The sequence below is a fragment of the Grus americana genome, chromosome 3, assembly GCF_028858705.1.
Source record: "Grus americana isolate bGruAme1 chromosome 3, bGruAme1.mat, whole genome shotgun sequence".
NCBI classification, from domain to species: Eukaryota; Metazoa; Chordata; class Aves; order Gruiformes; family Gruidae; genus Grus; species Grus americana.
Window position 1 is genome coordinate 73,771,047 of NC_072854.1, and position 23,324 is coordinate 73,794,370.

At 37.5% G+C, this 23,324-nt stretch overlaps 1 protein-coding gene across 5 annotated transcripts in view; it reads right to left on the reverse strand.

Annotated features, from left to right (window-relative positions):
• Positions 1–976: 976 nt before the first annotated feature.
• UTRN (utrophin) overlaps positions 977–23,324 on the reverse strand; it is a 389,659-nt gene continuing 367,311 nt past the window's right edge. For all 5 annotated transcript variants that reach the window (XM_054819386.1, XM_054819387.1, XM_054819385.1 and 2 more), the window contains 6 exons: positions 15,935–16,093; positions 15,314–15,557; positions 9,205–9,313; positions 7,629–7,715; positions 4,810–4,832; positions 977–3,163 (listed from right to left, as the gene is read on the reverse strand). In XM_054819386.1, coding sequence (XP_054675361.1) covers positions 3,155–3,163; positions 4,810–4,832; positions 7,629–7,715; positions 9,205–9,313; positions 15,314–15,557; positions 15,935–16,093 — 631 coding nt within the window. In that variant the 3' untranslated portion in view covers positions 977–3,154. The remainder of the gene's footprint in view (positions 3,164–4,809; positions 4,833–7,628; positions 7,716–9,204; positions 9,314–15,313; positions 15,558–15,934; positions 16,094–23,324) is intronic.

Below are 23,324 nucleotides of genomic sequence, written 5' to 3' on the forward strand. Positions count from 1 at the left end.
TCCATACCCCTCTTCTTGCTGCCTTCCACCCTACAAACATATAATTAAAATGTTTACTTTTTAAAAAGACAGATTTTTGTGGTTTAATAGATTCTTTAATCTACCAGTCTCTTCCTCTTTGACACATTTATTGTTCTAAATACAGAACTTAATTTGACTCAGTATATTGCTATTTCTATAATTAAATTCCTTGTTAACTGCTGAATCAGTTAAATGTCACGAGAAAAACTTGATTCTTCCCTGCAACTTATTTGTTACGCATCCTTTCAAAAACTGAGGGAAAAATGTCATTACTTTGACACTTATGTTTTAAATTTGTTAGAGTTTGAAAAAAATAATATTTTAATAAATACTAAACATGAAAACAGTGCCAACTATTACTATAAGGAAACAGAATTGTTAGGGTTGTGGACTTTTTTCCTCCTTCAAGCACAGTAGCTCTAACACAGTCGTTAACAAGATGGGCATTAGCTTAATGCAAATACCTAAAATCAGCTCATGGTAGGGCTTGAAAGTACATATTTCCTGACTGAATACCTGATGCTGTGCTTCAGCTGAGCATGCTGACTGAATCCCATCCAAACTTGAAAACTAATTTACAGTTCTAATATTTGACAGGGCTTCATGCATTATTGCTGGTTTGTAATATGTATATATAACATTTTTTTAAATAAAAGCAGTCTGCTTCTCAGTGATCAAATTTAATATCTGTCATGAAACTGAGAAGGATTCCAGACAAAATCACTAAAGATTGAAAACTGGAGAAAATATGCACAGATTTATGGGGAGAAAAACACTGCTTAATCTCATTTATATAAATGCAAACCACACTCCAAAAAAATGCTAACACATAGAAATGGACTATCACAGCACTCCTGTGTTAAAATTAATCTTCTTGAGAATGAAATTTTCAGTACTTAGCAATGAGAAGTGCCATCCTTGAAGACCACAAAACTTGAAAGAACTCCAAAACTTTTTCTCATGTTACTGCAATATATTCCTTTTATTTATTATTGTCTCAGAGGAAGGATGTTACAATGTAGTGTTTGAAGCAGCATTTACTTGGCAGCAGAGGACAAAGGATGCATACAAACACAGGCAGAAAAACAACTTTATACATAACCTCATATTCAGAACAAAAATAAAAGCCACCAAATTCACTAGTGAGACCTTTTTCACGTATGTCGGGGGTATTTTTAAGGATTCTTTGCCTAGAGAATGATGTAGCTTGATAAAAGCAAAGTACTTTGCAGAGTACAGAATATAAAGCTATTTCCAATACTACTCATGAAGATAGGTCTGAGGTAGAAAGGTGGTCATGGCTTTCCTCTTCTGTAAAATGTGGGGTTTTTTCTTCTCAAAACAACTACACTACTTTTTTTAACCGATGAAGCATTTATAGGAGCCAGCATCTTCTCTTCCCACCTTGACAATTTTGCTCCACTCACTCAGGAGTAATACTTAGCATTTATATAGAGCTTTTCAGACACTCACTAAGCAAGCCCTACAACACCTTTGAGAGGTAAGTACTATCATCCCCATTTTACAGATGGGAAAACAGAGGCAGAGTGGTTAAATAATTTGCCAAAGGGTTCAGAAAGAACTGGCACCGGAGCCAACACTAGAACGTGGTCAACGCTGTGCCCAAATCACTCCTTGAGCAGCAGCAGTCCAGGAGTGAATACTGTGGGTGCGGGACAGTCTAGTTGGCACCACTTCACAAAAACACTAGAAATTCCTGACCTGCTGTCTTAATGTCCTCCTGCATTTTTCGGTAGCAGTGTAGAATTTACAACTCTTCTAATACCATTTGGAGATTTTTTTTTTTCTTCGTAATAATTAACAACAACACAGTTTAGCTTCTCTCCACTATACATGAAATATATTGCATGCAGTTTTACCAATTAAAGGTATGTCCTGAAATTAAAGCAAGTGTCCATGCAGCATTGTAAACTCTGTGAAGGCATTAAAATCTCTTATGATAATTTTAAAACTAGAGATCAGCTGATCAGTGACATAACTTTCCCACAATTATCCCTACTTGAATTACATAAATAAATGATTTGAAAGATAAAGATGAGTTGCAAGATTACAATGCCAAATGACAGTATCTAAGTGCATTGCAGTTTTGAAGAAAATGTTCAATCGCTAATAGTATTGGAAAGGGCTTTCTAATTGTCTCTTCATTTCTAAGAGGCAGACAAAAGACTGGTGTGTTTAGATCATCAGAAGGGGATCTCAAGGAAATGAGCTTTACTTCACAGACCGTAAATTCCAAAACTTGAAGCAAGTTTGGCACAGCAGGGAACAGCAAAGCTTTGTCTCTGAACAAAGTTGGGAACGATTACGCTAACTTAGACCTTACTAAAAACAACTTAAGCTATCACGTAAGTCCTCTTTTTAGCTATCTCCTGATTCAAAATAAGGTTTAAAAAAAATAATCCTCCAAATGGAGTGTGTTGGATGGAAATAACTAAAAGAAAGTTAAAAATACCATCTTCATGCATGAGGATGATGACTATGACTCAAAATGAGAGTTTATCTTGTTTAGTGGAGTTAAAAATACTGTAGCTTGCACCCAACGGCAATTTTTGTTAACTAGTAACAATAATGCAGATTATGGGAACTTCACATGCCAATCCTGAAAACAATTCAAGGGTAATCTGAAATCTCTGTGGTCAGATGGTTAGCATATAAATTATCAGTACAGAATATTAAATGTGTGAGAATATAACTAAGGGTATTTTACAATGTAAAAGCAAAGAGCTGAAAGGAATGTATAAATGTAACATTTTGCTCCAAACTCCTTATGCAGTTCTCTCTACGATTATCAAAAAGAATGTATATAAAGCCCCTGCCCCTTTTCCCGCGGCTGTATATTTATACAAATCAGTGACAAATACTCCACTGCTCATTAATTTACAGTTGCATAGAAAGGGAAGAAGAAGAAAAAAAACCCAATACTATAAAAACAACATCCTTGTCTTTGGGTATTCAGTGTTTTACTGTTTCAAGTAGAACACGCAGTGAGAGCGAACAGCATGTTCCAAGGTCCCATGCAGCCTTCTGATGAAGTGGAACTCGCGATCGGTGGTTTGTAGAAAAGGGCTGTACTGCACGTCAGGAAGCACTGGTCAACGTCCAAATGAACACTTCACATTGCCTGTCATGATGAGAAATAACCATGTCAGTACCATATTAACATGCACAGAAGGCTCTAAATCCTCCGAGCTCAGTTCAGTTAAGGACTCTGATGTCATTTTGCAAAAAAATCTGTATTTTAAAAATTGAGATGTATTGGCCCAAGACTCAGCAAATCAGAGAGGCATGTAGTTAAGAGAAACCTAATTTCACTGTACCGCAGTGTTTAACATTCTTGTTGAGTAAGGCCCAGAGGATGTTAGTCTACAGCACAGTAAATATAACTTATAGACTCTCCCTGTTCTGCACCCATAAAAAAAATAGTTTAGGCAAACTACCGTCCTATCTGAAGCCTAAGTGGTAAAAATGGAGAGTATACAGAGTCTGAATTTGGACTTGGCCCCTTCAAATGTGAAGCTTATTTCCAGGCTCCTGTTTCAGGATTCTGCTCCTGAACAGACAAACCTGCCTTCTCTAATGGTTCTGGAAAGGTAGGTTTGCAGTGAGACCATTTGTGAATCACCCTGTAGCTAAAAAAAAAAAATAAATAAATCACATGCTTTTTCAGGAAGATTAGTATTATTCACTGATAACACTGAAAGCTATCTCTGTTTCTGCTTAGAGGAAGGATTTCTGAAAAATGCTAGTTTAATTCACTAATTTAACTTAACAAGAGACTGAAACACAAACTCCAAGTTAACTGAGCGCAGGGCATGATTCATCCCATTCTCTTTAGAAATTCCTGTTTGGGAGGGCAATCCTACTATCCCAGATATTACAATCCAAGGAAGTGTTTGTGGAGCAATATTTCTGAATTTTTAGATATTCATTTTGGGGAGGTCTGGCCTTGCAAACTGTGGATTAATGGACAGAGTGAAGCAATTGGAGGGAGTAGGTAGACTCTTTCCCTACCACTTAATTCTTCTGAAGTGTCACACAGCAATTTTTAGTAGTCTTTAAAACTGATTTAATAACGAAACCCTCAAAGAACTCTGCAATGACACAAGATTGTGTCGTTCCTTATTTGTTACACGTGGGCTCCAATATCAACCTAAACCTATAGCAAGTGTTTATCCTATTTCTGTTACTTATAACAGAAATTTAACTTATCATTCATACCAGTTAGATTTTTCAAGAACAATTATCGAAATACCAGATTGTTTTCCACATTTTTGTGAACTCTGAAAGTAGCAAATTTTCTGCTTCAGGTTTGTAAAATGGTTGCCTACTGGGAGAAGGCAGCTTAATCTAATGCCTAAGATGCTGTGTGGCTCTTGATCCTTGTGCCCTGGTGCCCATAGTGCCAGTTCCAGGAGCTATGGGCACCAGGGCACAAGGACACATGGATGTCTTTCCAGGAACCAGCTTTGATCTTGCAGAGATGATGTTGGCTTGAAACTAATTGGCCCTGATAGATTCAAGCTGATTCCATATGGTTAGCATCCCAGAACTGCACACCATAGTACCTTTGCTAATGCCTGAACTAGCAGAATTTTCTATTAACTGGGATATTCCAGAAGCTAGCCTTCCTTTTATATCGGTTTAGGTTCCAAACAGACCTCTAGGGAAAAATACAGAACCCCCACCACCACTTTGCTTTACTGGAACTTTTCCACTTGCTTTACTTTGCTTCCAGTGACTATGCATGTTTGTAAACATGTCTCATACCTGTGGTCTGCCAGTGAAACTTGCTGCAAATAGAAAAAAAACAAAAGTTAGAAATTTAAACAATTCTGCACCTTGACAGTTTAAAAAACAAAGCCAGTGTCAGGAAAAGATGTACTATAGAAGAACAGAAAGACTCCAACCTTAAAAAAATAAACATTTAACTAGAAGTGTGTTGTAATGGTCTATACATAACTTTCTTCACAAATTTACTTTTCTTGTAACAAATGCATTATGAATATACAGATGACATGAATTTTTTCCTTTTTCACCACTTGTGACCATATAGATCTACAAGTGCTGGATTATAATACCATCTGTTCAAAATGCTCTGTTCTGGAACTCGCTCGGATGCAAAGGCAAGAATTCTGCCCAATGTTGCACACTTGCCTAGTTCTGAGGACCAACCTCAAACAAGGAAGGAAAGAGGCATTACATCCATTATCAAAGGACCTGGGGACCCGAAAAAAACCCCACATTGAGAGCAGTGCTGGCCTTACTATAGGAATAATTGCTTCATAAGGGATATTTGGAATAAGTAAAAATACTGATTTCAAGATTAATTATTACTTGAAATCCATAAAACCAAATATTGCAAATAAGACAACTAGCTTTATTTTACAGATAAAAATAATCTAAATAAGGCTCAGATGCTAATAACTGTCTTTAATGAAAGCTGTCGGCAAGGTAGGAGAGACCAGTAGTGATGAAGTGAAAAAATAGGGTTTTTGTTGTTGTTAGTGGACATGACATCTTGAACATGACAGCTATTCTAATAAAATTTAGCTTGGGTATAATTAAAAAAGGGTAAGGTTATTATTTTTTAAGGTTAGGAACACAGCGATGCTCTTAAAACAGATTGCCTAAGGACTCTGTGGAGTCTGCGTCATCAGAAGTCTTACAGAACAGGTTAAACAATTGTCCATCCAGAAAGACAGATCCATCTCAAATGGCCACAGGAAGAGATGATGGACTAGATGGTCTGTCATGGTCTTCCCTAGCAAAACTCATGGAGGTTAATGCATTCTGTTGGGAAGGCCAGATTAATAATCCTCATTCCAGGCTTCTAAAACAATATATGAAGCTTACGTGGTTAAAAAAATATACTCGTAGTAGATCTCCCAAGTCAGAGATACTATAGAATGACTGAAGAAGAGCAAACATAACTTGTACCTACTAATTAGGGCATGCTGGTTTGATCTGATCTCTGCAACAGCACGTCAATGACAAAGGGGAAAATCACATGAAATTTGGAACTTTGACTTCTTTTAATATTAAATGCTCAGAAATGCTTCACAATACGAAAGGATGTGGGGCCGCAGTTTTCACTTGCAGTCCCCTCCTGCCTCATTCAGCATATTGTTTTATGGATATCAGATTTTTTTCCATGTTTCCCGGTCGCAGAGAGGAGTCATCATTATCAAGCTTGCCCTGGCACAGGAAAGCAAGGGACTATTTCTGCAAATTTGCTGTAAATTCATTTGGGCCAAAGGTCCAGTAACTGCTGTGCTGCTTGTACACGCAAGAGAGGAATTTGCAACAAGAATTGGTACTTGACTTGCATTTTCTACTGATTTGTATACGTATAGATCCTTGAGTTGTGCTGAGTAGCTCCACTAGCTGTTGACTTCAAGAAGAGATGCTCCTTAGAATCAAATCCTTAATTTGCAAAGCGATGGTATCTGAACTATTGAACTCACTGAAAATCTCAAAGGACAGCTGAAACAAAACCTTTTTTGCTAGATCCTAATTTGCTTTCTCAGACTGTGCAAAGTGCATCTTCTGTGATGCAGTTCTTCACAGCCAAGCAACGTATGCACAAGAGATAAAAGGGATATTTTAACTGGGTACACCAAATTTATGAACTAGAATAGAATTCAATCTTGATGCTTCCAAAAGGACTGGGCATGAACCCTCCCCACTCACTTGTGCCTTTTAAAACTGACCATCATTACACATTTCATTTGAAAGAACTCTTGAAAGGTTAAGAAAATATCAAAGTTTTCACAGCTGTGTTTCTAAGGCAAAAGAGCTGAAAGTTAAGATAGATATATATATGTATGCATGTTTAAAAAAACCCAAAACTAAATACATTACTAAAAGTTGCTACTTCACGTCCCTTGCCAAAAGCAACAATCTGTATAAAATACTGCTGGAACCAGAGCGATAGCTCCTCACTCTTGTAAATGCAGTGACACTCTGGAAGGAACTGCATCAGTGGAAAGGCACATCAGCTGATATAAGCCATCCATAGGAAACTAATTGGTTTTCCTTTTGATCTCTCTTTAATAGTCACTGAATAAAATATCAACTTTCAATACATTTAAGCAGGGAAAGGTGTTATGTGATGTGTTAACAGTTATTTCCTCTGGTCAATTAGTTCGATAATTAGTTCAGGCAGTCAGGATTGGGCTATGATCCCTCCTGTTGCTTAAGGCCTTTTTTTCAAGTTTTATTAGAGAAACAGCATTCAGAATTTCTGGATCTACATTCACTTGAGTTCTACATAATGTTTCTATCAGCAGCTAAAGGAATTCCAGGTCTCTTTTCCCTTATGTGGGAAAATTCCATGTGGAGCTATAGGTTTTTCTTCTAGTGAATCACTTCCCCTTAAGACATGAGAACATTTGTTTATTTACCTTCACAAATAGTGTCTATTGAGAAACTTTAAAGAACAGAATTATGTAGCTTGCATATCTTGACATGGACTCTCATCAGAGAGAAGATTTTTTTCTTAGTCAATACCACAAGAATGACTTTTTTCTTCAAAAGACTGCCTCAAATTCAGTATTATTCTCAGAGACATATTTTGTTACACTTACAGCAGCAAGCTGGAAATGTGCTGTTGATTTGCTCCATAACATCTGTTAGATCTGTGTTGGTATCATGAGGTGGAACTAACAAGTCATCTGCAGATACGACAACAAAAAAGAGCAATGAGGAGGGAAAAAAAAAAAAAGGACAACAACATTCTGAAAGGCATTCTCATCAAACCTCCCAGTTAAATGCTCCTTTCTATTTCAGGGGAAACCAGTACCTGAAGCCTTTGTAACTTAATGTGCAGGAACTGCCATTGATAACTGCCAGCCTTGGGAGAGGAGGTGAAAGTTACATTATTGATTTGCAGCAGAACTCATTTCTCTTTTGTTAAAGCTTAACCATTGCACCCAAGATTTAACTAGAAGAAATTGGCAAGAAGGAGCAGAATATAAGAATTTACAGTTAAAATGAATAAAAAGTTTACAAGATGAGGGAATTATACTCAGTAGCTGCTCAATTAAAATTCTGTTCCATTTTCAGAAGATTTGTCATGTAACTTTCAGAGCGAATACACTATTCTTTTTCTGAAAAAAAAATTTACCTTATAGATGGTCTTTATTCAATATACACCAGCAATTTCACTGGTGTGAAAATCCTCCTTGCTATTTTTTTTTTTTTTAAATGCTACTTAAAATTAGCTAAGCAAGTGGTTTGGGAATACAACTGTCTCTGTTCCTGACAGTGTTATTAAACAGCATCTCTCATAAATCTACCATTGCATTAAATCAGACTTGAAGAAGTTCCATGTTTTTCCAGATAAATTAAACTAAAAACATATGTCAATGCTGAATGAAAACTTTTCAGTGTGCAAGAGAATATTTTTCCCGTTTTCCACAGAAATAAAAACATTTTTTTAAATTTATAGCACAAAAGCTTGAAAATAAAAACGGGGGAAATTGCACTTAAGATAATTTGAGAAAAGTCTCCCCCCACCCTCCCCGATTTTGAGCATTCAATGGGTCTTAGTTATTTCTGCTAATTCTCAGTGGAATTCATGAGTTCTGATATTGGAAAATTTAAAATAATCTTTCAAGAGAGAAATTCCCTCATGTGCAGAGGCTGTACACTTAAATATTCAATAATTCCTAAAGATGTGAAGTCTTGAAGGGTGGGGTCATCAAAATACCAGGATAAGCAAAGGATACACAAGAATTTTTAAAGCAGCCACCAGGAAGTTTTGATTACATGTTTTGGACATTTGTTCCTGTATCTGACAGATTACTTGGATACATGCGTGTACTGTAGGACAAACAGCTGTTGGCCATTTCAGTCCAAAGAAATCTGGTTCCCCCTTCATTGAGGATAGACTTGCCCAGTAAATTCACTTGCTCAAAATGGACGGGGCCAAGGACTCTATTGACAGAAATCCATAATTCCGAGTCACATGGATTCTTGTGATACTACAGCTGTTTGCAAGTGTGGGGAAGCAACAGCTCCAGCTGCAGTAAGTCTTGTTCCCAGTAGCATCACAAAGATCAGTTCCTTTTTATTTATAAGTCTTTTCAGAAGCATGCCAACAAACCTATTTAGTAGTCACCTGTAGGCCCATGCAGCACATTATCTGATCAAAACACTTACCTGTCTGATGAAACTCTGAGCTCGTCTCTTGTTCGAGCGGGTAGCCGAGGGCAGAGTGCTGGGGTGAAGCACAGGGGGAGGCGCCGTTAACCTGGGAGTCTGACTCGGGCTACATTAAAGACAGTAATACTCAAATTTAGATAAATTGCATCTACAGAATTTAAGTGCAGGCTTGTATGCAGTCATCCTGCTCCTTTCCTCTTTTGTATGCTCTTTCTTGTTTGTTCAAGGCTGTCAGTCCGGCTATGCAGAAGGACCACACAATGGTATTACTGGGGTTGTGTGTGTATATATATGTATGGATATATACATACATATACACGTACATAGAGGACATTCAGCTAACGTCCCCTAAGAAGCTTTACTACGACGACTGATCGTGCTTAGAAACAACTGTTCAGTCATGAACAGTTTTGCAAAACTCCTTCACAATCAAGCCGAGTGAAGACACAAGACTCAAGAGAACTTTGTTAACTCTAAAAAGTAGTAGCTAGCCATCACTCCTGCTGACGCTGCTTCTCAATAGTGTGGAGGACACCAAATTTTCAGGAAAACTATGTACTATGTAATCTCCAGAAAATTACGAGAAGGAACTCATATACTTTGAAAACTGTGTTGCAGGCAAGCCTTTCTGGACTCTTAAATTCACCTGAAGAATCAAATGCAGAAGTTCTATGTTACATTTAGTTGTAACCATGCATCTGCTTGAGATTATGTATAAGTATACATATATGGACACAAAATAAGAAAAGACAGTGAGACTTTTTCATAATAACAACTCAGAAATATTGTAAGGTCTTGTTCAGGCATTTTTTTTTCCTCTCTTCTTCTTTCTTGTAAGAAATCCTCTGAGGAAGAAAGTAGTAATACACTATTTGAACTCCAGAAGTGATTGTTCTGAAAAGACAGAAGTACATGTAATAGTATTTACATCTGAGGCAGTTATAAAATCCTAGCTGAAATGGTTGCCCCTATCATTTATCTTTTTGATTGCAAATCATCAAATTACTTCCAAACAGCTTAAAGAGCAGATTATTTAAGGAAATCTATCAAAAGCAGATACAGAAGCAATACAAAAATATAATTACTTTTAAGATCTTTTTCAAACTGAGACTGAACAAGTACCTAGAACAGCTATGAGACTCAATGCAAAGAGGTAATATACAGAATGGCAGTTAATTTTTGCACAGATTTTCTCCTTTGCAGCTCACAGTCTTAAGTGCAACATTCAATTTTTTGAGACAACTTCCAGTGGGGAAAAAAAAAAATCTTCAACTATGCTGAAGATTGTTGAACAATGAAAGATACTTTTTCTTCCATACACAGTGGTGAGAAATAGAAGGAAATGTTCCCTTGAGCACTCAGCAAATTTTTTTTTCTCCTCTAAATCTCATCTCTCTTTCAGTGTGACAATACCAACAATACAAAACTTCCAGCTTTGACTAAAAGAATAAATCAAGAAATATTGTTCTGCATATAGAAGACAAAGAAAAATGGAAATGTTTTCAAGCCACCGAAGGATTTTACCGTTATGACACTCCTATGAACAGTGAATGCCTATCAAGTAGTTACGTAATTTGCTATTCGGTATCAGGCTTAAACCCAGCTACGGGGGCTAGGTAAAATGAGTGTGGTGATTTTAAATGGGCCAAGCCTGGGGTAACTAACCCCAGGTAATTCTGTCTAGTCAGGAACCTCTGTTCAAGAAGAGATTAGAGGTATAATGATAAAGAGATGAAGCAAATGCTCCAAGGGTTAAGAGTTACTTCAGTACAGAACAACAAGGCCAACAGATGGACGCAGAGAATTTCAACCATCCAAAATGCAAACTTGCACCTGGACTGGATCTCTGTCCCTCTTCAAGCAGTAACTGTGGACAAATGGTGCAGAGATGACTGAGGGTGACAGAGGAAGGAAGATCGGTGCTGGACTTGATACAAAACTGCAGTATAGCACACATAGGCTAGATCAAGGAGCGTGAGGCACTGCAACTTCAAGATTAATTACGATAGAAAGGAGATGTCTACAAACTTAAATGATGAGTTAGTAGTGAAGGTTATTTAGTGCCACTTAGGAGTGCTATTGCAAATGATAAAAAAGCCCTGCAGAGCACAAGGACTCTAACAGTGGATAAACTGAGAGCAAACAAAACATACTTGAAATACTTTATGTTGATGTACCATGTATTGCTGCAGCAGTCAGAATGAAATATTACAGTTGGATTTAAAAAAACAAAGCAAAACCCAACAAAAACCACATCCCCTTCTAAGCAGAGGATGAGGTCTGATGACTTCATTTTCATTTAAATATACTGATAAATGTTACACTACCTAATTCTGGTGACCACAATAACAACAAAAGCCAAAACAAATCAAACCCCTCTTTCTTCCAAAATTAGGACAATACAGTTAAGCAGATGAAGAGTGGAGTGTGGAGCAGAAAGGGAGGGGTTCTGGGAGTGGCATAAATGGCTTAATATAATAATCAGATACTGAAAAATGTTAAATGTAAAATAGTTGAGGATATAGCTGCATGTATTTACATGATTTAACAGTTTTACTGGGAGAGAATCTGAGGAAAAAATGTAGGCAATCATGTTCTACTTGATCCCTGTTGCGTAACACCTACAAAATCTGATCAGTTCCATCATCACCTCCCTTCAGGCATCATGGAGTTCATGTATTGTTACTCAAAACAACTCAGCAGACCACCTTTAAGCCAGAAACCATAAGAAAATAGCCCTAGATGTTACTATATGCTAGCTTCTACTTCCTGAATAAATAAAAACTGGGATAATGAGCACACCTCTATATGGAGGAGGGGGAAGTTTCCAACTCCAGTTTCTGGAAGTTTTCAAACTTATTTTTATGCAAAACCAAATAAAGATACAAAACAACAGATATGTTCTTCTCCAGAAAACTCTGCAAGCGAGGGATTTTTCTGTATTACAGCAGTTTTTAAAGCATTTCAAAGGACATATTTATTTTAATCAGTTTTGATCTACAGTGCCTTATTTCACTGTGCCCCCTGTTAGTGTCTTTCCCAAAGAAAGTGTTCTGTGGCTTAATGAATAGATAAGACGTACCTGTTCTTCCCTTGACTTCTGTTGCTTTTGGTAAAAACCAAAACCAAAAAGCCCCCTTGCCGCCAACCTCTGAATCACAGGAAACCTCAGAAAGGCCAATTCCCTTATTCTCCCTGCTACAAAAGAAACAAAATCTCCTCTGCTCTTTTGATAAAGCTCCTCTGTTTTCACTTGGAGAGGGAGCTGCAGTCCCTATTTACTCTCAGAATCTGATCATATAGACATTGACAGATCATTTTAGTTCTCATTAACTTCAATATCAAACCCAGTATGAAACCTCTATTCAGTAACTCAGACAAGCAGAGAAAAATCCAAACAGACTTCAAATGCCCTTCATAATAGGTCTTATACTTTGCACAAGCAGTATCTGAAAGGGCTGAAGAAAGAAAAATGAAAATGGATTCTTTATTTTTTCTCTGTATGATTAACATGTTGGTATCGAAGTTGTCATGCGCCAGTTCTGTTTCACCTTCCTCTTTGGCATTACAATCAATCAGGCAGACAAAAATGACAACATTGTGTGCCAGCTACCAATCACTTGGGCTTGCTAAAATAAAAATAGTACCGTAGCCCCAGAATTGTGACCTGAAGCAGGCAAACGTGCAGTGAGGACGCATGTGTGTCTCTGCTAAAGGTGCTTTCTAGAGAATGTCCTAGAATGCTCTCATCTACATTAAACAGTTACTACAGGAAAGTGTCTAAGTTTCATTAATTCTCTACCCAAATATCTGTCTGTAGATAGAAACGCTCCATATCTTCTAGAGAACTTTTAGATTCAGTGCCAAGTTACTAACCCAAACAACAGTGAGGAGGCTGAGTGGAGAAGAGAAATGGAGAGACTTGCTGTTGACAGAAGAGAGAAACAGAAATGGTGTGAAATGCCAGTGATGGCAAAGAAATTGCTGTAAGACAGTTGTGTCCTTTAATACTAGTAATTATTATTGCAGGAATTACAGAGTTGTTATATATTTTGACATTAGGACTTACGAGAACCTTCCATGCAAATCATCCTTCTCATTAATGAGAAAAGTTATGCCTTATATCCACTAAAAATAATTGGGACAGCCAATAAAAGCAAAAGAAACAAATAAATATACTTAGATGCTCAGCTGGCTTCTGATAAAGTCCTTCCCCAAGCAACAAAAGAAGTAAAGACTTTCACAGACAGTAATGGTCTAGGGTGACAGAAAAACAAACATGCTGAAGAGCGGTCATGCTAAATAAAGTAAGGACGCATATAGAAATGCATATTGAAAAGTCACAGATGTATTATAAAAGCAATAATGGAGACCTTCTCATATACTTGACTTTGTACCCACCACTTCATTAAAAGACAGAGGAGAAACAGGAACAGCTTAGGAAATGGCACTTGGAACAATCAGAAGCATGACGTGACTCCCACAGAGGCAGGAGATTTTCGATATGAAGCCAAAGAGCGACAGTATATAGTAAATGAGGTGTAAATGATCAGAAATGTTGAAAAAGGTCAACTCTGTTCTACCTCACCCTGTAAGAAACCACAATAATGCCCAGAAAAATCCAAAGGCAAAACTGATACGAAGAAACTACTGCCCCTCTGCTCACCCACTTTATCACAACACACACGTATACCCCAAAGGTCTTACTAAGAATATTGTAAGGATACTGAAAAGATTACAAAATTATAAGATTATCCACAGCTACATTAGAAAAAAAGAACATTTTAAAGGGTGAACATGTTCCTGCTTTAAGCACTAAGCTGAAAGGGACTGTGAGTTTGGCAGAACTTCTGTGTTTCTATTATACTGCTGTTTACTTGCAGATTTTAAACCCTTCTCTGAAACACCTAGTATTGGCCACGGTTCTCAAGATACTTACTTCATGAATTATTGTTAACAGTTGCACCAGTTGTTATCTTTCCTGTTAAATATTTAAGCTACTCAAATACTGATTAAAGATGCTAGAATAACAGTAACAACAACAAAAATACTCTGCTAGCGGGTAAGGAAGCCATTGGAACAGATGCATCTTAATGCTATTTAGCCAAAACTGCCTAGAAAAATGACAAAGTCAGCCAGTGAAACAAACAAACAAAAAATATCTTTATCACTGTAATGAGAGTGTCATCTACAGCAGGAACTTACGCCATTTTGATACCTGGTTTATGTGGCCTGTATCTAGGCTTAGTTAAATCCTCTACTATGTACAGCCTGACTCATGGAAGGCAGGAATCATTTGCCTTAGTGTACTCTGACCCAAAATGATTACACAGCAGAAAACATTCATACAAATTTCTCTTCATCACTCAAGCTTCCACACATGATACAGTACGAACTAACATCTCTAACAACACCTTGTAGAAGTTGTTGCTGTTATGTTTATAACCTAGATGTGTGTATGCTGACTTCAAAAACAATCAACATTTCTTCCCCCAACAAAGCAAACCTACAATCTCTAGCTACTGACATTTGCTAAAAGGCTTTTGCCTTCAGCATTTCCTTGTGTGCAGACCATTTTGCTGTAGCTTATTGGTCTAAATATGCTACTCAAGAGGAACTGGATTTTTATTCTAATGAATTGCTCCTTTGCATTTTAGATGTATCTTTGGCCATCTGTCTTTGGCATACTAAGAAAGGTTTCAGTGACTAACTGTGACAACAAATAAATTATTTAAGGAAAGATTGGAAAACTGAAGTCAAATACAGGGTGTGACTGGCACCACTACTTGAAATAGGGTATATATTTTCTTCCCCCTGCTTTTTAACTCATGAAAAACTGTTGTGCTTGTTTGTGTTATTCTCAATGTTTCATAACTTACAATGTTCACTCCAGCACGTTTAACCATCTAGTGCTCATTTGACTTTCACCATGGCTTGTACTAGAGGGTAGGAAAAAATACCTCTTCGTGTTAGAAATGACCAAGTGCAACAGACCAGGCTAGCACAATGAAAACATCTGCAGTAAAATTCCAATGCCTTTGTTCTACCAAGAAATCCATCATGCAGAAGCAACACAAGGAAAAGACATCAGTGTCCATCTATCTACCTGCTCAAGTAGCTGCCTTAGTCGGTGAAGCTGAGACTCCAATTGTTTATTGTGATCTTCCAATATTTGCATCCTTGCTTCCAGGCGACCTTTATGTTGCCTCAGGAGTTTGGCTTCAGCAATGAGCTCGGCATCTTCGGAAGCATGCTGAGGTGACACAACGGAGTCAGGAGGTGATGCAAGAGGGTTTATTCCTCTCCGAAGATGTTGCTCCTTTAGTTGCTCATATTCTATCTGCAGACTCCTGGTATATTGAAAAGAGGAGGAGAATGATGACTTAATAAAGCAAATTAAAATAAAAAACTTCCTGAGATCAAATGATGTTATCACCTCCAACTAAGAACACAAGTAGCTCATATAAAGACAATGTCTTGACTTGTGGTTTATGGGAAAAAACATAAAACAATAGAGAAGAGGTGAAACTAAGGTATTTTATCACAGACCCACCGTCTTCTACCTAACAGAGTCAGGCTATGCACAACATGTGCCTTGATCAATTTTTTTTGCTAAAATCATGATTCCTGGGTCCATCTCTTCTCATTTCCAACAACTACACATAGTACGTGAATAGCTCAAACAACGAGGCAACAGTTTAGACACCAGGGAGAACGATTATGAGACCTTTGCTCTTCTTCAAGGTCAGCAATGATGCGCTCCAACTCTCCTCGCTCTTCCTTTTCCACTGACTTGAGTATCTGAGCAGGACTCTGTGGCTGACTCACAGGCGACTCTCCTCCCAGCGTCTGACAATACTGCTGGATAAGGGCATGCTCATCCTCTCTAGGGCAGAAAACCAACACAGATAAGGACAGAGCAGTAAAACATTTATTATGTGAGCAAACATCTTTGTCAAGCTGAGGGGGTTGGTTTGTTTATGAAAAAGGACTAAGAGAGCAGTAAATAAGCCTAAAAAATACACTGCAAAAAACCCCCATATAAACATACAATGCACAGGAAAAAGAGGATTGATCTGTAGTAATGTACAAGACCAGTTTAATGTATGCATAAACAACAAATGCTGCTGGTGGTTTGAAAATAAATAGTGAAAGCAAGAATCTGAGATAATATAAACCAAAGATGACTGATTTGAAATGCCTTAAAAATAAAACCAAACAAGCTATCTAGTAGTTCTTTTTTTTTAAAAAACATAAATAGGGGACATTTTTAATATTCTTTGGGAGATAGTTTTGGTGTGCTCAATTTACCTAATAAAATTGGAGAGAAAAAAATCCCTATAGAATTCTCCAAGAAGTCATAGAGTAACGAATCATCAAAATATCTAGCTAACACCGTGCACTGAACAAACTGACAATGCTGCAAAAATAATGCTGTAGGTTTTGAGTTGGCATTATATTTCCAGGTTTTTGTCCCCCTGTTTTGATATATACATGTGATACCTTGGAACTCTTCAAGGGTAGCATATCTCCTCCTCCTTACAGATTGAGGGATAGAAATAAACTATAACACTGTCTTCCTCCTGACTCATGTAGTAATTACCTTCTAGTAAGGAGATACAGAAGTCCTGACACTTTCAACTATGCTATAATGTCCAAATATAGTTTGCTTTTGTATAGGCGTGCCTTTCTTCCCCAGTTGCTGGCTTTTCTCCATAAGTCAAGTCAGATAGATAGAAAGTGAAGGATACCATATCCTAAAACCAATTTGCTTGCTTACTCAAGAAGGATAAATCAACAGCAGAAAATCATATACTATTCATGTTTTTAAGGGAGAAATTGCTGCAGCAGTGTGAATGCTTAAGAAAACCCTCCTTAAATTCTCTTCTTTGCAGGACTAAAACCCAGAGACTGCATACCTTATGATACTGTGAAGTATTGTCCCTACAAACTTTACCCTAAAGTTCTTCTGCTGTTAAAGCATGGTCAACGACAGAAAGAAAACCACATGAGCAGTATATATACACATATTCAGATATCATTTAGAAAAGAGACTTTTACATATTAAAAAAAATTCTTGTGTTGATCTTTTTCCTCCTGTGGTTGGAAAGAAGTAGCTCTGAATTCTGCTATTAACTGATTGTGGTCTGACATAATGAAAAGTATCCTCAAGGACTGCCTTTGAAAGCACATACAATGAACTAGAAGTTCATTATATGCAAAGTATTTCTTTTCCAAGTAAAAGTGTAATGGAGCTTTGCAGGAGGCTCTGCAAAGCCTTCCTGTCAGTCAATTTAACGTCTTTCATCACAAAAGATTCAAATGTAGAGTCTCATTTGAATGAATAGTAAACCCAGTTATTTAGAAATGCATACTCTGGAAGAAACAGAAGTTATTTCTGTGGTGGCAAATAATCTATAAATACACGCAATGTACAAGTAAAACACATCTGGTGTTTTACAGGCCATGCACATGGATTGGGGGTTTTCTCAGAAATAAATTCAAGCTCTTGGGGTAAAGGGAGCAAATCCATGTGACAGGAACAAATGAGAGTTGCAAACATACTGTTTGTATAATGGAAGACCCTATTTTATCCTGCTGAGCCAAGACTTTTTGGTAGCTCAGTACATCAATACCCATTCAAAAGCATCACCAGGGTTAGGAGCAAGACAAAATAACCATAGATTTAATAAATACTGATTCCTGGTGTGTGTGTCTCAGAAGAGTACTTCTGTTACGCAGTGAAGTTATTCAGTTCTTTGTAGTATTGCTTGAGACAAACTTTTTACTGAAGACTAATTCTATGGTAGAACAACACTAAACTATTTCTTCTGAAGGATAACTATTCACTATCTACCCAACGCTATCATGTGGTCTTCCATTTTCCGACTTGCCATTGAGATTTGAAAATCTAGACTGTTACAATCAAAGAAATGTGCCTCAAGTAACACTATATCTAAAAAACCCAAAACAAAATAAAAAATTATAGCCTGTGACAATTCTATCCACTTTAAAAGTTCATGGCATTCTATTCCACATAAGTTCATTTACAATATAAAGGTTAAAAACAGTCAGGTACAAAGAGATCCTTCCACAGAGCTCTGGTTGCATATCATTTCCCTTCCTCCTATCTTTTGTCAATAACTACTGGTTTGCTGAAAGTTTACATGTAAAATTGAAAAAGGAACCTAATCAATGAGTTCTTCCGCTTTTAACAATAAGTCGAAAGTTTAAAGGAAATAATGTACGTTCAACTTATTTCTTATCTCTCTTGGCTGTAGTCAGTACTACACTCATGAAAACAAATAACAATATGGATCTCCCTATGCAAATGAATAAATTTAATGAATTTTTCATTAAATACAACTATATAATTAAAATATAATTGGGCTTGTATGTGCATTTAAGTCCTTCAAAAATATAGGGGACATCTGACAGCGTTAGCTGAAAAAGAAACAGAACAGTGCTCCTATTTTTTTTCCTTACCTACAAAAAAAAGCCTCTATCTGCTTTCTCTCCTCCACTGCTTGAGTGATCTCAGGGAAACTCATCATCACTCGCTTTGTTATTTTGCATTAGTCTAGTTAAAACTAAAACAAAAGCTAGTGCAGTTGATGAAGTTTAGATCAGGTCCTAATGCAATAAATGAAAACCTCATGTTACTTCTCCACCCTTTCATCATCTTGATAAAAAAACTCCACTCCTTGTAACTAAATTTTTGCCAAAGTGACATAAATCCTGTCAGGTCTTCAAACTCTGTGGTACATAGCAGGGCTTCTACAGCCCTGCAAAACGTGCAGAATCCCCTCACCGCGACCGAAGCAGCTGCACTAAGGTGGGAGTGCTGGCGATGCAATGTCACATCTTCAGCAGGCACAGAAACGGGGAGCTAAAGCCGACCGGAGAGAGAACGCAGCTTTGTCATCCAGGTTTTAAAACACTGTTTACATATTAAGTGATACAGTCGAACTACACATCCAGTCTTCTTTTGTGCAAGGGTGTTCGTGTTGTCAGGAAAGGTTCACGTGATCAAGTAGTTTAGTCTGGTTATTTTAATTAGGCATCAAAAAGCTGCCGTCTAAATTTTAAGATCATGAATTAGTTTATAAACAACTATGTAGGTCATCTGAAATGGATTTCTTTTTAAATAGGAGTTCTTTAAAGCTGGATTTATTATATTTATGTGAATTTGCTAAATCCGAGGTTCTGTCAAGATTTTGCATTAGGTGTAACCTAATTTTTTAATGAAACTTATAAATCCCTTAAAGAAGGAGTTTACACAGTAAATGCTTAGATACTTTTGACTGTATTGTAGTCCAGAAGGTGAGACCAAAACAGTTAAATACAGATAATTTTATATTTTAGACTCCCAGTTATTCAGTCCAGAGAAAATTTCATTTCCCTCATCTCCTACTGGTCAGTCTCAGAAACTGTACAGGACAGATTGTGAATATTGACCGGCCTTTTTGTAGGCATCACACCTTGCAACTGACAGCAGGCTTTTTCACATGCTGGAGGAAGTGCCTGATAAAAGAAGTCTTCTGAAGGAAAAATGTATTTTTACCATGTGTTGCACCTCTGGTCTGTCTTGCAAAATTACTAGTTCAAAAAACAGAACCTTGAACCTGCAACAACAAATCTCATGACTGCAATTAAGACAGATTCATTAGTAGCACAGGAGTCGCAGGGCAGGGCTTCAAAATGACCTACAACAAAAGGGAGTGACACGTTCTATGCCACGCAAACACTTTCATTTTGAGAATCACAGAATAGTTTGGGTTGGAAGGCACCTCAAAGACCATCTAGTTCCAACCCCCCTGCCATGGCACCAGACACCCCCCACTAGACCAGGTGCCCAAAGCCCCATCCAACCTGACCTTGAACATTGCCAGGGATGGGGCATCCACAACCTCTCTGGGCAACCTGTTCCAGTGCCTCACCACCCTCACAGTGAAGAATTTCTTCCTAACATCTAATCTAAATCTGCCCGCTTTCAGCTTAAAGCCATTACTTATTCTGTCATTACATGTCCTTGTAAACAGTCCCTCTCCCACTTTTTCATAGGCCCCCTTTAGGTACTGGAAGGCCACAATCAGATCTCCCTGGAGCCTTCTCTTCTCCAGGCTGAACAACCCCAACTCTCTCAGCCTGTCCTCATAGGAGAGGTGCTCCAGCCCTCTGATCAGCTTCATGGCCCTCCTCTGGACTCACTCCAGAGGTCCATGTCTGGTCCATGTCTGTCTTCTACTGGGCCCCCCAGAGGTGGACACAGTACTCCAGGTGGGGTCTCATGAGAGCAGAGTAGAGGGGCAGGATCACCTCCCTCGACCTGCTGGTCATGCTTCTTTTGATGCAGCCCAGGACACAGTTGGCTTTCTGGGCTGCAAACTCACATCTGGGACACTCTTCTGCAGAATTGTTTGGAGATGGCAATCATCAACCAAAATAAAAGCACAACACCAAAATAAATTCCTCATCCTTTCTTGGTGGTTATTCTCCTGAAGACCCTGCATGCTTTGAGAAAAAGCCAGAAGTACACAAAATCCTTCAACAGCAGGGACTGCAGTTCTTTTTCAGCATTTCACCATAGTAGAAAGCAGTAAAAATGACATCCCAGGAGGTCAGACTTGATAGAAGTACATCTCAGAGGAAAAGAACACCCCAACAAGGAAACCCAGGGAAAATGGCCTTTGAAATATCCTATTCTCTTTGTGGATATATGTTTTCAAGAGGTCTATTCCAAAACATGCATTATGCATAGAGGAAGCAAGAAGCAAATAATATTGCATATAACTTCTCTTACATCAAGACTATGCTGTGGAAAAAAAAAATCAGATTTTCTGACAGTTTCTTTTCATCAGTATATTATTTTATCTGATTAAGAAAACTGTTAAATTAGATTTCAGATAGTAAGATGTGGGTTTTGTGACCCTTCTTCATTGATCATTTTCATTTTTCCTGTGGCTCTCATACTAAGTGCCATGCATTCTAGTCCAAATAAAGTGTACCTAGACTTACTAATGCTATAAGAAATATTAGAATCAGGTTCAAGAAAGTACTCCAAAATGCTTTGGTTTAAACTTGTTTTTCTCCTAATTTTATCATCATGTGGAACTAGCTTCAGTTATTTAGAAATGTATACTCTGCAAGAAACAGAAGTTATTTCTGTGGTGGCAAGAATCTATAAATACATGCATGTACAAGTAAAACATATCTGGTATTTTACAGGCCATGCATGACAGGCCACGTGACAGGATGCGTTTTAACCACTTACATCATGTCAAAGTACGTCATGTCGGGTACTACATACTGGGGCTCCAGTTTGACTTAGGACACATTGAGTGGCAGCGCCAACTAAAAGTACCACTGGCCTTCACAGCTTGTTCCTACTCCTGCACCTGGGTGCACAGCTCCCTAACAAATCAAATTTCATATATGTTCCAACTCTGCCTTCACTTGAGTGTGAAGTAGCATCAAGAGTGCTGCCCACAAGATGATAACTGGGTAAAGGCATTAATCAGAAAACAGTTATTAAATATTCACATTTATACAGAAAGTATTTATACTATGTCCAGTGCAATTAACTTCAGCATGGGCTAGATAGGATAGTGTGTACATTACATGAATAAGAGAGTTACAGGCTTGTCCTGTTTTCCTAACAATTTTTTTTTTTGCTTTTTCGTTCTACTACACCATGATTTGTCAAATTGTGAGGCACAGCTTTCTGTTAGGGATACTATTTATCATTTTTTTTGCAAAGACTTCATTTTTTCCCTTATGTTCACTTGTGAAGAGGCCAGTCTGCTTTAAAGATATAGATGTTCTTGCATGAATTAAAGCCAAAGAAAATTCATCACAACAATCTAGCCTAAATATTTTTAACTCCCTAATGTATGGAGAAGATGACATGAAGGAAAAACACTTTTATTCACTGTATTTATACCAGAAAACTCATGCATGAGAGCATTAGAATGTTTGCTAAGAAGCTGGACATACTACAGTAAAGACTATGACTTTTTTTTGCTATCTATAAATATTTTTCCAGTTGAGGAAAATGTGTTTTTTAATAGAATTCACATACCCTTAGGGGAGGGTTAGAAAAGCTTTGGTAGGGAGATAGAAGTAGTCATAATGACGTTCGAGACAACAGGTTAGTTAAAAAACCAAAAAAAATATTTAAAGAATGTTTTCTTAATCAAATGGCATATTGCAAAACATTCCTTCAGAAAACCTCATGATGTTTAACTGACAGCAGGAGTTCTCTTATTGTCATTCTTATTGACACAAGTCAAAGACGACTTCTTACACATACTCTTTGGAGCATGAAGACTGTTAAAAGTATTATTGATGAATTTATGAACCTGACAAGACCAAAGTAGTAACTTTCCAATATTAAGTGCAACTATGCCTCTGTTCACAGTAAACTGAAGGACTCTTGTGGACCAATAAAAATAAGATCACAGAACAGAACTCCAATTATGAGAAACACGGAATTTGATTTCCAAACCAGTAATCATATCCTGAATGTTCAAAAGAATACCATAAAAAAATTAGAGTTTGCTCAGATAGGTTTACAGCAGGGGCATCTGAGCTGAAAAAATGTGCATCTGAATTTCAAATTGCTCCTTTAAATTCAGTCTATTACATGATTACACCACACGCATTTCTATGTCAAACTGCATTTAAACAATAAAAATAGAGCTGAACTATAACCCTAAATTCCCAATGTTCCAGCTGTATGTGACTTATTATCCAAACTGGGATCCAAACTTCATAGCTCTGTAGATCCCTGGAAAAATTTCTTCACTGAAAGTCTTGTCAAGCACTGGAACATGCTGCCCAGGGAAGTGGTTGAGTCACCATCCCTGGAGGGATTTACAAGAAGTATAGATGTGGCACTTAGGCACAGGGTTTAGTGGTGGGCTTGGCCGTGTTAGGTTTACAGTTGGACTCAATGATCTTAAAAGTCTTTTCCAACCTAAATGATTCTATGATAATAATTTAACTCCAGACTTTAAACTGCAGTTCTTCAGAATTTTGTACTTCAGTATTTACCTTAATGAAAGCATGCATTATTATCTGCAAATAAACCAGAAGGTGCCATTGGGTACAAAGTT